The sequence below is a fragment of the Octopus bimaculoides genome, chromosome 11, assembly GCF_046866305.1.
Source record: "Octopus bimaculoides isolate indiv1 chromosome 11, ASM4686630v1, whole genome shotgun sequence".
Classification (NCBI taxonomy): Eukaryota; Metazoa; Mollusca; class Cephalopoda; order Octopoda; family Octopodidae; genus Octopus; species Octopus bimaculoides.
In genome coordinates, this window is record NC_142938.1 from 43458909 (window position 1) to 43471408 (window position 12500).

The window sequence follows — 12500 nt, forward strand, 5'->3', positions numbered from 1 at the left end:
ATTACGTTTTAGGATTATAAAAAGAAACATGTTAGTGTTACGCTCATGCAATTCAAAATTGAAATATTATCTATAACCTGGAAGCGAAATAGTATTACATGAAGCAAATCAAGAATTTATGAATATGTAAATATATTACCACAATCTTTGAACTCTAAGGAACCTTTGGCGAGGGCTAAAGTTGACATAACAAGTAACAAACTCCAAAACATGCGAACTGATGCCATCGTCATAATTTAGGAACTGTTCGTCAATTTAATACCGAAGATTAAGAGTGCGTGTTCCGAGTTGAAAATTCAGTTAACAGTGCTGATTAACCAATAGAAGGACTGTATGAATGGGAGAGGAAGAATAAAACACCAAGAAACAAAAGCTGATACGAACAACACAGTTGTTATTGAGTCAGAATCGGTTTATTTATAGTTTTATAAGCAGCGATGTGTGAAGAGGTCTAGCGAATGAGAAAAAGAAAGCGTAAGCTTGACAGTGTGAGGGAAAAGAAACGTGAAAAGAAAAGTAAAAAGTATGATAATAGTAATGGTTGGAGGAAAGAAGGAGCTAGATACTAACAACAATAATGATCAGGGGAGTGAATAAAAGGACAGTATGGCGTGATCTGCTAAATGCATTTTTATAGGAGAAATAAAGCACTAATGGATGCGTCATAGAATCAGCTGAGAAATACGAGAAGGTGGAGATAAAATAAAAGAAAAAGTTCATCTTCCTTTTAGATTTCAAGCACTCCCTGAGGGAGTTTTTGACTACTAAATGCTTAAATAATTTTAGTTGATCAAAATATTTCTATCTACGTTACTTATTTATGACCAGTGGTGGGCAAAGCTAACCAAAGAATTAACTTCGCAAACGCTAAACAGTAAAAAAAAAAAAAATTAGCGATATTTAATTTTTTTCTGTTTTGTCTTTAGTCAGTATGTGTGTCGTTTCCTATTTGTTTCAATCTAGGAATCAAAGGAAATGACTACTATTCCCTTCAAACTTTGCTTTTGTCACCTGGACATCAATGTTTAGATATCAGACAGATTCAGTGTGAAGTTACCAAAGCAGAAATATCATCATAGCAATTATTCTGCTTTATACTACAGATTTGCTTGTCAGTTGCTTGACCTTAACTACTTGAGCATATCCCTTAGTGGCTGACATGTGCTTCTCTGATCATGAACAGGAGTAGTGGGGAAGCATCATAGCCATGTGGTGAAAGAGATTCTTTAGGGTTTAAATAAATGTAACGAAAACAAAGTTTGAACGAAACATTAGCCATTTTTCATACTTTCTAAGGGTAAGCAAATAGGAAATAACAGTTGCTATCCAAGAACAAAAATGATGTAACACAGTGTAATTTATTAGCAAATGATGGAACCTGGAGAAGAGGGAAATTGAAGTGATAAAAGACGACCTGAAGATAATGCATCTCACAGAGGAGATGACAAAGAACCATACTGATTAGTGATATGCTGTGCAGCAAAAGACTTGACTAACCATGGTGAAATGTGCTGAAGTGATGGTAGTGATAGAGGCTGAGATCTCTATAAGTGTATATATTTATACATGTGTGTGTGTTTAAGTATATGTATCCTGTCAAGCCTATATATATATCATCATCATCGTTTAACGTCCGCTTTCCATGCTAGCATGGGTTGGACGATTTGACTGAGGACTGGTGCAACCGGATGGCTACACCAGGCTCCGATCTAATTTGGCAGAGTTTCTACAGCTGGATGTCCTTCCAAACGCCAACCACTCAGATATATATATATATATATATATATATATATATATATATATATAAACATATCTTGTTTTTTCTGAAAATTTTTCCATATTTAAAACAGGAAAAATTTAGGTAGGTCAGGTTTGTTATCATTTTGCTTTGCAATGGCAAAATTACTATTTACATTTTTGTTCCATGCTTTCGTGAATGAAGTCAAACAAAATGTCAAAAAATTAAAAAGTTTTCTAGAGTTAATATCAATGAAATGAATTAAAACTTGCTTCACAAATTCTTTTTACATAACATAAAACAAATAACAAATCTAAATCATGTAAAAAGAAAGTTATGGAAACAATTGTAATCCAGGTAGAAACAACAAGAATGGGAAGAAACACATCTATTCGACTTGACAACCAGTAATAATAATAATGATCCTTTCTACTAAAGGCACAAGAAATAGTGGGGGTGGGGCTAGTCAATTATATCGACCCTAGTGCATAACTGGTACTTATTTCCTTGATCCTGAAAGGATGAAAGGCTAAGTTGACCTCAGCGGAATTTGAACTCAGAATGCAAGTACTTCCAAAATGCTGCTAAGCATTTTGTCCGGCATGCTTATGATTCTGCCAGCTTGCCACCCTAATATTTATTATTATTATTATTATTACAACAACAACAACAACAACAACAACAACAGCAACAACAACAACAACAACAGCATAGGCCTGAAATTTTGAGAGGAGTGGGAAAATCGATTACATTGACTTCAACCCCAGTATTGAATAGTACTTATGTTATTGACCCCAAAAGGAAGAAAGGCAAAGTTGACTTTGGCAGAATTTGAACTCAGAATGTAAAGCCTTTAGAAATACTGCTAAGCATTTTGACCAGTTTGCCAATAATTCTGCCAGCTCACCACGTTAATAATATTAATTATGTTTCCTTTATTAACCAGCATGAGTCAGTGAAAACCAGGATAGTACAGGACAATAGAATGTGAAATTATATAAAGTAATGCCCCGATATACAAGTTGATTTGTTCCCGGAGACTGCTCGTAAAGGGAAAACTTGTAAAGCAGAGCAATAATTTCCCATAGTAGCAATGTTGTAAATTGTAATTCGTTCTCAGAAAAATATTTTACCAATAAAATTTATAATATTTGTAAATAAATAAGGCAACAGTAGAATGTAAAAAATATTTTATGTAAAGTAAAAAGAATGTCAGGATCATTTATAATAAAAAATATTATTTTTATCATTTTCTGAATTACTTTCACTCGCACTACGCTTGTTCACATCATCACTTGTTGACGCGATCGCCGATTTACAAGCACTCATAGACAGACTTATAGATTTCTCATTAAAAAACAAATCTAGAGTTGTTTGCTTAGAAGAAACTTTTATTCCGTCGCTATATGCAGCTGTGTAGACACATCAGAACCAGTGTTACCACATGTTGCAACATTGCCACACACACAAAATGGCTGTTTAAACTGTTTATTTTTATATTTTAATGAGAAATCTACAAGTCTGTCTATGAGTGCTTGTAAATCGGCGATCGCGTCAACAAGTGATGATGTGAACAAGCGTAGTGCGAGTGAAAGTAATTCAGAAAATGATAAAAATAATATTTTTTATTATAAATGATCCTGACATTCTTTTTACTTGTAAACTTCCGATTAGAGAGCAAATATTTAAGAAAAAGTGGAAGTGGATTGGTAGCACAATTAGAAAGGACACACCAAATGCAGCGAAAAGTGCTTTACAGTGGAATCCGGATGGATATAGAAAGAGGGGTAGGCCTAAGAACTCGTGGCATAGATCAACACAAAAGGAACTAGAGAAAGGGGGACATTCATGGCAGAGTATAAGTACAGAAGCGAGAAATTATGCAACATGGAATTCAATTATAAGTGGCCTATACTCCACGTTGGTGGGTTAAAGGCAAGAAGATATTTTTAAGATAAAACTTGTAAACTCAGGGTATCATAAAGCGAGTCCTCATAAAGTGAGGTATTACTGTATATATATATATATTTTGTTTTGTAGTTGCTATTCTTCAGTTTTCCTTCTTGTAATCTTTCATCTAATAACTAATTATTTATGCATTAATGCAATAATTTTATTTTGTTGGTAGTACTTTCATGATACACAGTTTAGCACCACAACTTATTCTTTCTTTGTCAACAACAAAGTTCCTTCTGATACAAACCATCAGGGCAGGTTTGATTCTAACATGTTATATTTTAACACGTTGCTTACAGCTGCACATTTCATTGCAAAGAGCACTTTTTTAGTAAAAGGCTTTGCAATATATATATCATGCTGGTGCCATGATTTAATGTACCCACTACATTCAGTAAAATGGTTGATGTTAGGAAGGTCTCCAAGCTGTAAAAACCTCACTATAAATAAAACTTACAACTGAGACATTGTATTTGGCCCATGAGATCGTGTACACACATATACAGGCTGAAATTAACTTTCTTTATCTTGCATGCTTTATGAACTGTGTTATACTATTACACTAGCCTACCCGTCGTAGTATGGCATATATTAAAATAACAGTAAATAAATATTTCTTTACAACTTCGATCACTGTTCTTTCTTCCATCTTGCACACTGGCGGTACTGTTATATGTTAAATTTAACCTACATCTGTTGATATATACATCTTATATTTCTTTCTGAATCATGAAACTGATTTGGATGGACAGACAGACAGACAGACAGATCAAGATAATGTGGTCCTAGATAAACTACATCTTACTCAAAAATGATAAGGTCAGAGTTTCAATGCTTTTGATAATAATTCTGTTCAACTATGGCTGATCTGGAGTTAAACCACAATGGAGAGAGAGAGAGAGGCAGACAGACAGAGATAGACAGAGACAGAGACAGACAGACAAAATTTGATAGATGTTCATGTTTTATGCCAATTATTTACTTTCTGACCTTTAGGAATGAGAGACTGGATTAATTTGACCTAAAATAATAAAAGAAAAATACATAATATTAAATTACAATTTGTTTATTTTTACAACTCATTTTTACAGTAATTATGGAGTGAGGAACTTCATCTTCATCATTACCACCATCACCACCATCATTATTGTCATCAGCACTATAATTGCTTGACATTATTTGCTTTGAACTAGATTTCAAACATGCCTTGTTACCTTTGAAGATACACACACACATACACACACACACACACACACACACACACATACACACACACACATTTCTGTTTGCCTGTCTGTCTCTCTCTTTTGGTATTATATTGTATTTATGTATTTTTGCCTGTAGATCAAAATTTAAGACCAAATTTGAAACAGAACACAAATTTAACCTCCACCTCATAATATGAGGATATGTATGTTCAAAACTGAATTATCATATAGTTCAAATATTAACTCCAAAACATATCATCATCTTTACAGGTTTAGCATCTTTGTTCATGTTTATATGGATCACATCTTATTGAGGCAGATTTTCTGTGGCTAGATGCTCTTCTTGTTGACAACTCTCACCGATTTCCATGGAAGATTGGAACCAAGTGACATTACTTCTTTGACAGTGACACTCATTTAAAACTATTTTGCAACATCAAGGCAAGAAGGCATAAGCACACGCACACTAATCTAATGAAAATTATTAAAAAAAGGGGTATTTTCTCAACCTCTGACAATCCATTGAAATGAATTGACAAATAAACTATCTGCTGAAAGACGTGTCCAACAAAGTATGTTTATCAAAAGCAAATATTAAACAATGTCAATGTTGTAAAGTTTGTAAATCAGTCACAATATTTAAACTTTGATAACAATAACATCAACAACAACAAATATGCTGACTGAGAAGAATTAGTTATGTTGGTAGAATCTGTCGCTTATTTTCCTATTGCATCACAGCAGCTGAATTGAGAATATATGACCCAACAGACTGACAAGTTAACAATTTGTGATATATGGCTGTTACGGTGTTTTATCTCTGAAACTATAACAATTCACGTTCAATGCTTTTAATCTATCTTACTTCAATCGTCTAACAGGTATCTTGAGAGAGGAGTGAATTAACAGAGTTTCAAATTAAGCAACACCAATCCCCACCCACCACGCCCATCTCCATAATGTTTATTTCTGTTTCATCATCACTTTAACATCCACTTTTCCATGATTGCATAGGTTGGTAAGAATTTGTTGGGATAGATTTTCAATGGCCTAACGATGCCTTTTCTATCTCCAACCCTCACCTGTTTCCAAGTGAGATAACATTTTCCCATGGCTGGACAAATTTTCATGGAAGATTGGAAGCACAAAGAGCACTGCTTGCAGGAGTGTGAGGCTCGTTTATAACAATCACTCGATGTCAAAACAAGGGGACAGAAACATACATATGTAATGATTTCATGCAGGCATAGCATGGATTCAATCCTCAATAGCCAAATTTCACTTAATAGTTCAACAGCACTTTTCTCATGGTAAAACAATAGGTTTTTTTGTGAGCGACAGCAGTTACATTTGCCAGATGCTTTCACTAAGCAGAATAATGTCTTTGCCACTTGACCCTTCTAGCCTCTTCTAGGCCACCAAAAGCTAGAACAGAGTTGACAGACCGCCAACAAAATCTATAGTTCTCAATAATATGTCTATCCTTCTGACTGGTTTTGGATAGTTATAAAAACAAGAACTCCGTAAGCCAAAGTCAGTTTGTGAGAACCAAGTCTGGCTGCCCAGCTGAACAAAGTGCTGTCTCTGAAGGAAAAGGCACAATGGGACAACTATGGTAACTCATGAATGAAGCAGTTATTTCATCCCACCACTCTCACTTTCACTAACTCACTTTCTTTTCTCTGTAACATTACCATATCTCTTTATATATACTACTATGAGATCGTGTACACACATATACAGGCTGAAATTAACTTTCTTTATCTTGCATGCTTTATGAACTGTGTTATACTATTACACTAGCCTACCCGTCGTAGTATGGCATATATTAAAATAACAGTAAATAAATATTTCTTTACAACTTCGATCACTGTTCTTTCTTCCATCTTGCACACTGGCGGTACTGTTATATGTTAAATTTAACCTACATCTGTTGATATATACATCTTATATTTCTTTCTGAATCATGTTTTTGAAACACGTGCAAATTGACATGGCAAAGATATTAATCATTCTCTATTCAGTTCATGATTGAGAGAGTTTTAATTTGGTCATGCATTTTATCTGTCTCTTTTATCTGTTATTTGTTTCATTCATTAGACTGTGGCCATGCTGGGGCACCACCTTCAAGAATTTTAGTCAAATGAGTCGCCCCCAGCACTCATCTTTTTTTAAGCCTGGTACTTATTCTATCTGTCTCTTTTGCTGAACTGTAAAGTTACACACCAACACTGGTTGTCAAGCGGTGGTGGGGGACAAACACAGACCCCCCCACACACACACAGATATTGAGTCATCCTATAAATAATGCAGTGTTTTCAATTGCATGAACTAAAAGTCAGAGGGGGGATGGAATAAAGCACCTGCATCAACTTGCTATAAACGCAGATATTAATTTTACTTTGTTCTTATTCTTAATGCAAGTTTTGAAGAGTGCGGCTTGATTTTAATAGTTATTTTCTCAAAGCTATAATGGAAGTGACAAAGGAGCATATTCGGCATATTTTGCTTTATGAGTTCAATAAATGCAACAACACAATGGAAAGTGCAAGGAATATCAATGCAGTCTATGGAGATCAGATAATAAGTGTAAGCCAGTGTCAACGGTGCTTCCAGAAATTCTAAGTCAGAAACTACAGCCTAGAAAACGAGCCTTGTCCTGAAAGAAATGTAGAGCTTGATGAGGATGTCCTGCAAACTGTGGCGGAACAAAATCCCATCATAACTGTTGAGGAATTAGCAGAGAAGCTTCGATTTGGTCATTCAACCATTCATCGACACTTGCATGCCATCAGAAAAGTCAGTAAATTGGGTCAATGGGATCTTCACAAACTTTCCAAATCTAATCGCGTGCAGAGAGTTAATGTGTGCTCTTCTTTGCTGTCACATCTCACAAATGAACCTTTTTTTGACTGAATAGTGACTGGTGATGAGAAATGGGTTCCCTATTAAAATGTCAAGCACTGAAGACAGTGGATAGGGAAAGGAGAAAAATGGCACCCCAGGCTAAAGAGGGTCTTTACCCACGTAAGGTTTTGCTATCTGTTTGGTGAGATATGAAAGGTTTAGGCCACATTGAACTTTTAAACCCAAACCAAGCAATAACAAAGGAGATCTACTGCAAGTAGCTTGAGCAGCTTAAGTCAGCGCTAGAAGAAAAACGACGATCTTTGGTTTCATGATGAAAGGTATTCTTCCATCAGGATAATGTTCTGTCACATACAGCAAAGATAACATTCCAAAGGCTGGAGCAATTTGAATGGGAAATGATGCTCCACCCACTATATTCACTGAACATTTCCCCATCTGATTATTATTTATTCTGCAGTCTTCAAAATCATTTGGATAGAAAAATATGAATTCTGTCAACAAGGCCAGAACAGTAGTGGAGGAGTATTTTTCATCATGGACAGGTGAATTTTGGAAGAGGAGCTCTGCAAGTCTACCAGAAAGATGAAAGAGCACTGTAGAAAATGAAGGAGAGTATATTTTAGATTAAAAAAGAATTCTGTTTATATTCATCATCATCATCATCATCATCATCATTTAACGCCCGCTTTACATGCTGGCATGGGTTGGATGATTTGACTGAGGACTAATGAACCAGAAGGCTGCACCAGGCTCCAATCTGATCTGGGAGAGTTTCTACAGCTGGATGCCCTTCCTAACACCAACCACTCCAAGAGTGTAGTGGGTGCTTTTACGTGCCACCAGCATGAGGGCCAGTCAGACAGTACTGGCAACAGCCATGCTCGAAGGTGTTTTTATGTACTACCTGCACAAGAGCCAGTCCAGCAGAACTGGCAACGACCTTGCTCAAATGTTTTGTTCATGTGCCACAGGCACAAGTGCCAGTGAGGCAACGCTGGTAATGATCACGCTCAAATGGTGCTTTTTACGTGCCACCAGCATGGAAGCCAGACAGCTGCTCTAGCAACGATCATGCTCAGATGGTGCTCTTTGCACTCCACTAGCACGGATGCCAGTAATCGAATTTGATTTCGATTTCAATTTCACTTGCCTCAACAGGTCTTCGCAAGCAGAGTTTAGTGTCCAATGAAGGAAAGGTATGCATAAGTGAGCTGGTTACACCCCTGGCTTAGGTCACAGGTCTTCTTGCCTGGTCTTCTCATGCACAGCATATTTCCAAAGGTCTCAGTCACTAGTCATTGCCTCGGTGAGGCCCAATGTTCGAAGGTTGTGCTTCACCACCTCATCCCAGGTCTTTCTGGGTCTACCTCTTCCACAGGTTCCCTCAACCGCTAAGGTGTGGCACTTTTTCACACAGCTATCCTCATCCATTCTCGCCACATGTCTATACCAGCGCAAACGTCTTTCTTGCAAACCACATCTGATGCTTCTTAGGTTCAACTTTTCTCTCAAGGTACTTACACTCTGTCTAGTATGCACACTGACATTACACATCCATTGGAGCATACTGGCTTTGTTTCTTGCAAGCTTACGCATGTCCTCAGCATGTTTCACTGCCATGCAGCATGGTTGTTTGTATACATGCATCATACAGTCTGCCTTTTACTCTGAGAGGCCCTTTATCACTAGCAGAGGTAAGAGCTCTCTGAACTTTGCCCAGACTATTCTTATTCTAACAGCTATACTTTCAGCACACCCTCCCCCACTACTAACTTGGTCACCTAGATAGCGGAAGCTATCAACTACGTCTAGTTTTTCTCCATGGAATGTGGCAGAAGTTGTTTTCTGCACTCTAATTTGAAAATAACAAAATTCGTTTTTTACTATATAATCAGCATATGCATATTCATTACATTTTCCTCAGTCAGTGCAGTCTATGGGATAAGATGTGCAGAAACATGACAATGACATGTATTGGAGAGACAACACATAGCATAGGAGAGTGATAAAAGAAAATTGGCAAGAACTGAAAGAGGAGAAAAGCTCATCAGTGCTATACCAAGATGCTAAACCAGAACATGGAGGCTCGAGAGATGACATAGAGCTTAAGATCCTATCCACACAGAATTGATTCAACACTCAGATTGCATAGACCATATGCACAATAGAAAGTAGCCTGAGTCTCAACAGAAAACATGAATGGAATAGTAACACCCCCACCCCACTCCACAGCTTAATGACTAAAGATAGAATAGGGCACAGGAAAAAAAGGGAAACACATACAAACAGTGCGATATGCACCCTCATACACACACACAAGACACACATACACATACTAAACACATAGACATCACGCAACATGTACACAAATGCATGTGCAGCAAGGATACATACCACAGAAAAACAAGTTGGAGTAAACAGGATAAGGCCAAAAAGAAGAGAAGACACAGAAAAGAAGAACAAATAATCACCGAGGAAGTCACAGAATATGTGACAAAATAACTTTAACAAAATAACTAAAAATTAATTAAGCTGAAGTCAAAGTGAAATTGTGCATGTGTCTGTTGGCAAAAGGACTGTCCCTAAATATAACAATATCTGTTTCAACACACAATTCCACATCAAGTATCTTGTAAAACAAATACAAAAACAATTTCAAACAATGTTTCTCACAAATGTCTTGTAACGTAAGTTCTTAATGTGCTTCCTTCATTTATTTCTTCCCCACTCCCTCATTCACTCACTCTTCAACATTATCTGATTCACTTCCCTTTCTTCCACTCCCTTTCTTTCTCTTCCTTCCTCACTCTCTCTCTCTCTCCTCTGTTTATGACATCATTTCTCAATCATATGACTTGACTATGTTTTCATTACTGAAAGTTGAAATAAATATCTGTGGAAATCATTTGTTTTCTGTCATACATTCTGTGAATATTTCTCAGAGTGGGAAGCAGAAATGGGTCAAATGAATTTTGACTGATGAGTTTTTATCCCGTGACCAAATCACATCATCATCATCATCATCATCATCACCATCTTACGGCCCACTTTTCCATGCTTGCATCAGTCAGATGGAGTTCATTGAAGCAGGTTTCCTATACCTGGACGCCCTTCCTGTTATCAACTTTTTATCAATTTCCAAGTATGGTAATATTTCCTTCATGGCTGGACATGTTTTCAAAGAAGATTAGAAATGAAGGGCACCACTCATACGATGGTGACACTCATTCACAACTATTACAAAATTTCAAGATAAAGGTGCCAACATGTACACAGATACATATATACATTGTTGTCGTCGTTGTCATCATAGTTGTTTAACATCTATTTTCCATGCTGGCATGGGTTGGATGGTTTGAATAGAGCTGGCAAGTTGGAGAGCTGCACCAGGTTCTAGTCTGATTTGGCTTGGTATCTGTGACTGGATGCCATTCATAATACCAACCATTTTGCAGAATGTGCTGCATGCTTTTTACATGGCTCTAGCATGGGTCCTTTTTAATATGACCCAACACAGGTGAATTTTATGTGACACCAGCATGGTGCTTTTACATGGCACCAGTACAAGTAACTTTTACTCAGCCAGCATGGGTCCTTTTTACGTGACATAGACATGGGATTCTTGCAAGACAAGCATCCCTTCAGCTGGGAGGAACACATTAACAATTTGCTGTGGTGAACAGGTCATCTTGAGTACAGCAGGGCATCAGATATTTTAGTCCTTTGTCATCTCCTTCATAAGGCTCAGTGTCCTGAGATCGGCATTCAGTGCTCCACAGCAAGTCTTTCTGGGGCTTGCACTCCCATGGGTTCTATCCACTTTAAGTAATCAGAACTTCTTTATGCAGCTGTCAACATTCATCCACATCATATGAATCAAACCACACACACACAAACAAACAAACAAACAAAGATACATATACATGATAGGCTTCTTTCAGTTTCATTCAATGAAATTCACTCACAAAACTTTGGTTAGTCCAAAACTAAAGTTGAAGACACTTGCCCAAATATCACTTTGGTACTGAACCACACAGCCATGCTTCTGATTAAATAGCATCAAAGAAAAAAAATAGCATTCGTTTTCTTAATTTGCTGAGACAACTGGCCGCATGGAAATTGTCATGAAAATCTTATTTCAGTGTTAAGAGGTTGTCAAATAGAGAAATGCATATTGGTCGCACAATGCATAGCCTGGTCCAGGAATCAAAACCACAATCTTATGATCATGAGTCCAATTTGTAACCACAAAGCCTTACACTTCCACAACTCACAAGTGTAGATGGACATAAATAAATCATCATTATCATCATCATCATCATCATCTTTTAATGTCCATCTTCCATGCTGGCATAGGTTGGATGGTTTGATAGGATTAACAGAATTCAATGTCCTCCAGTGCTCTATCTTTTCAACCACTATTAACAATGGTTTCTAATTTAGACACAAGGCTAACAATTTTACAGGGAGAGAGTTGATCAATGCCATCAACCACAATACTTGACTGGTACTAAATTTTCTTGATCCAGAAGGAATGAAAGACAGAGATGATTGCAGCAGGATACAAAGACAGAATATAAAAAGCCAGAAGATATAATGCAAGGCAGTTTGTTTGATGTTCTAACAATTCTGCCAGTTTGCTGCCCTCTACCATTATTAACAACAAAAACAGCAGCTTCTATAGTGCAGTAACAGCAGCAGTAATAGCAATAGTGGTGGTGGTAGTG

At 36.9% G+C, this 12500-nt stretch overlaps 1 protein-coding gene and 1 long non-coding RNA gene across 2 annotated transcripts in view; one reads left to right on the forward strand and one right to left on the reverse strand.

Moving 5' to 3' along the window:
* Window positions 1-628, reverse strand: part of LOC106871301 (NPC intracellular cholesterol transporter 2) — a 22791-nt gene extending 22163 nt beyond the window's left edge. Inside the window, exon 1 of the mRNA XM_052971756.2 lies at window positions 140-628. Within this exon, the coding sequence (XP_052827716.1) occupies window positions 140-233 (94 nt within the window). The 5' untranslated portion in view covers window positions 234-628. The remainder of the gene's footprint in view (window positions 1-139) is intronic.
* Window positions 1-6769, forward strand: part of LOC149133272 (uncharacterized) — a 7639-nt gene extending 870 nt beyond the window's left edge. Inside the window, exon 2 of the long non-coding RNA XR_016243654.1 lies at window positions 5173-6769. This is a non-coding gene — a long non-coding RNA (uncharacterized LOC149133272). The remainder of the gene's footprint in view (window positions 1-5172) is intronic.
* Window positions 6770-12500: the final 5731 nt, after the last annotated feature.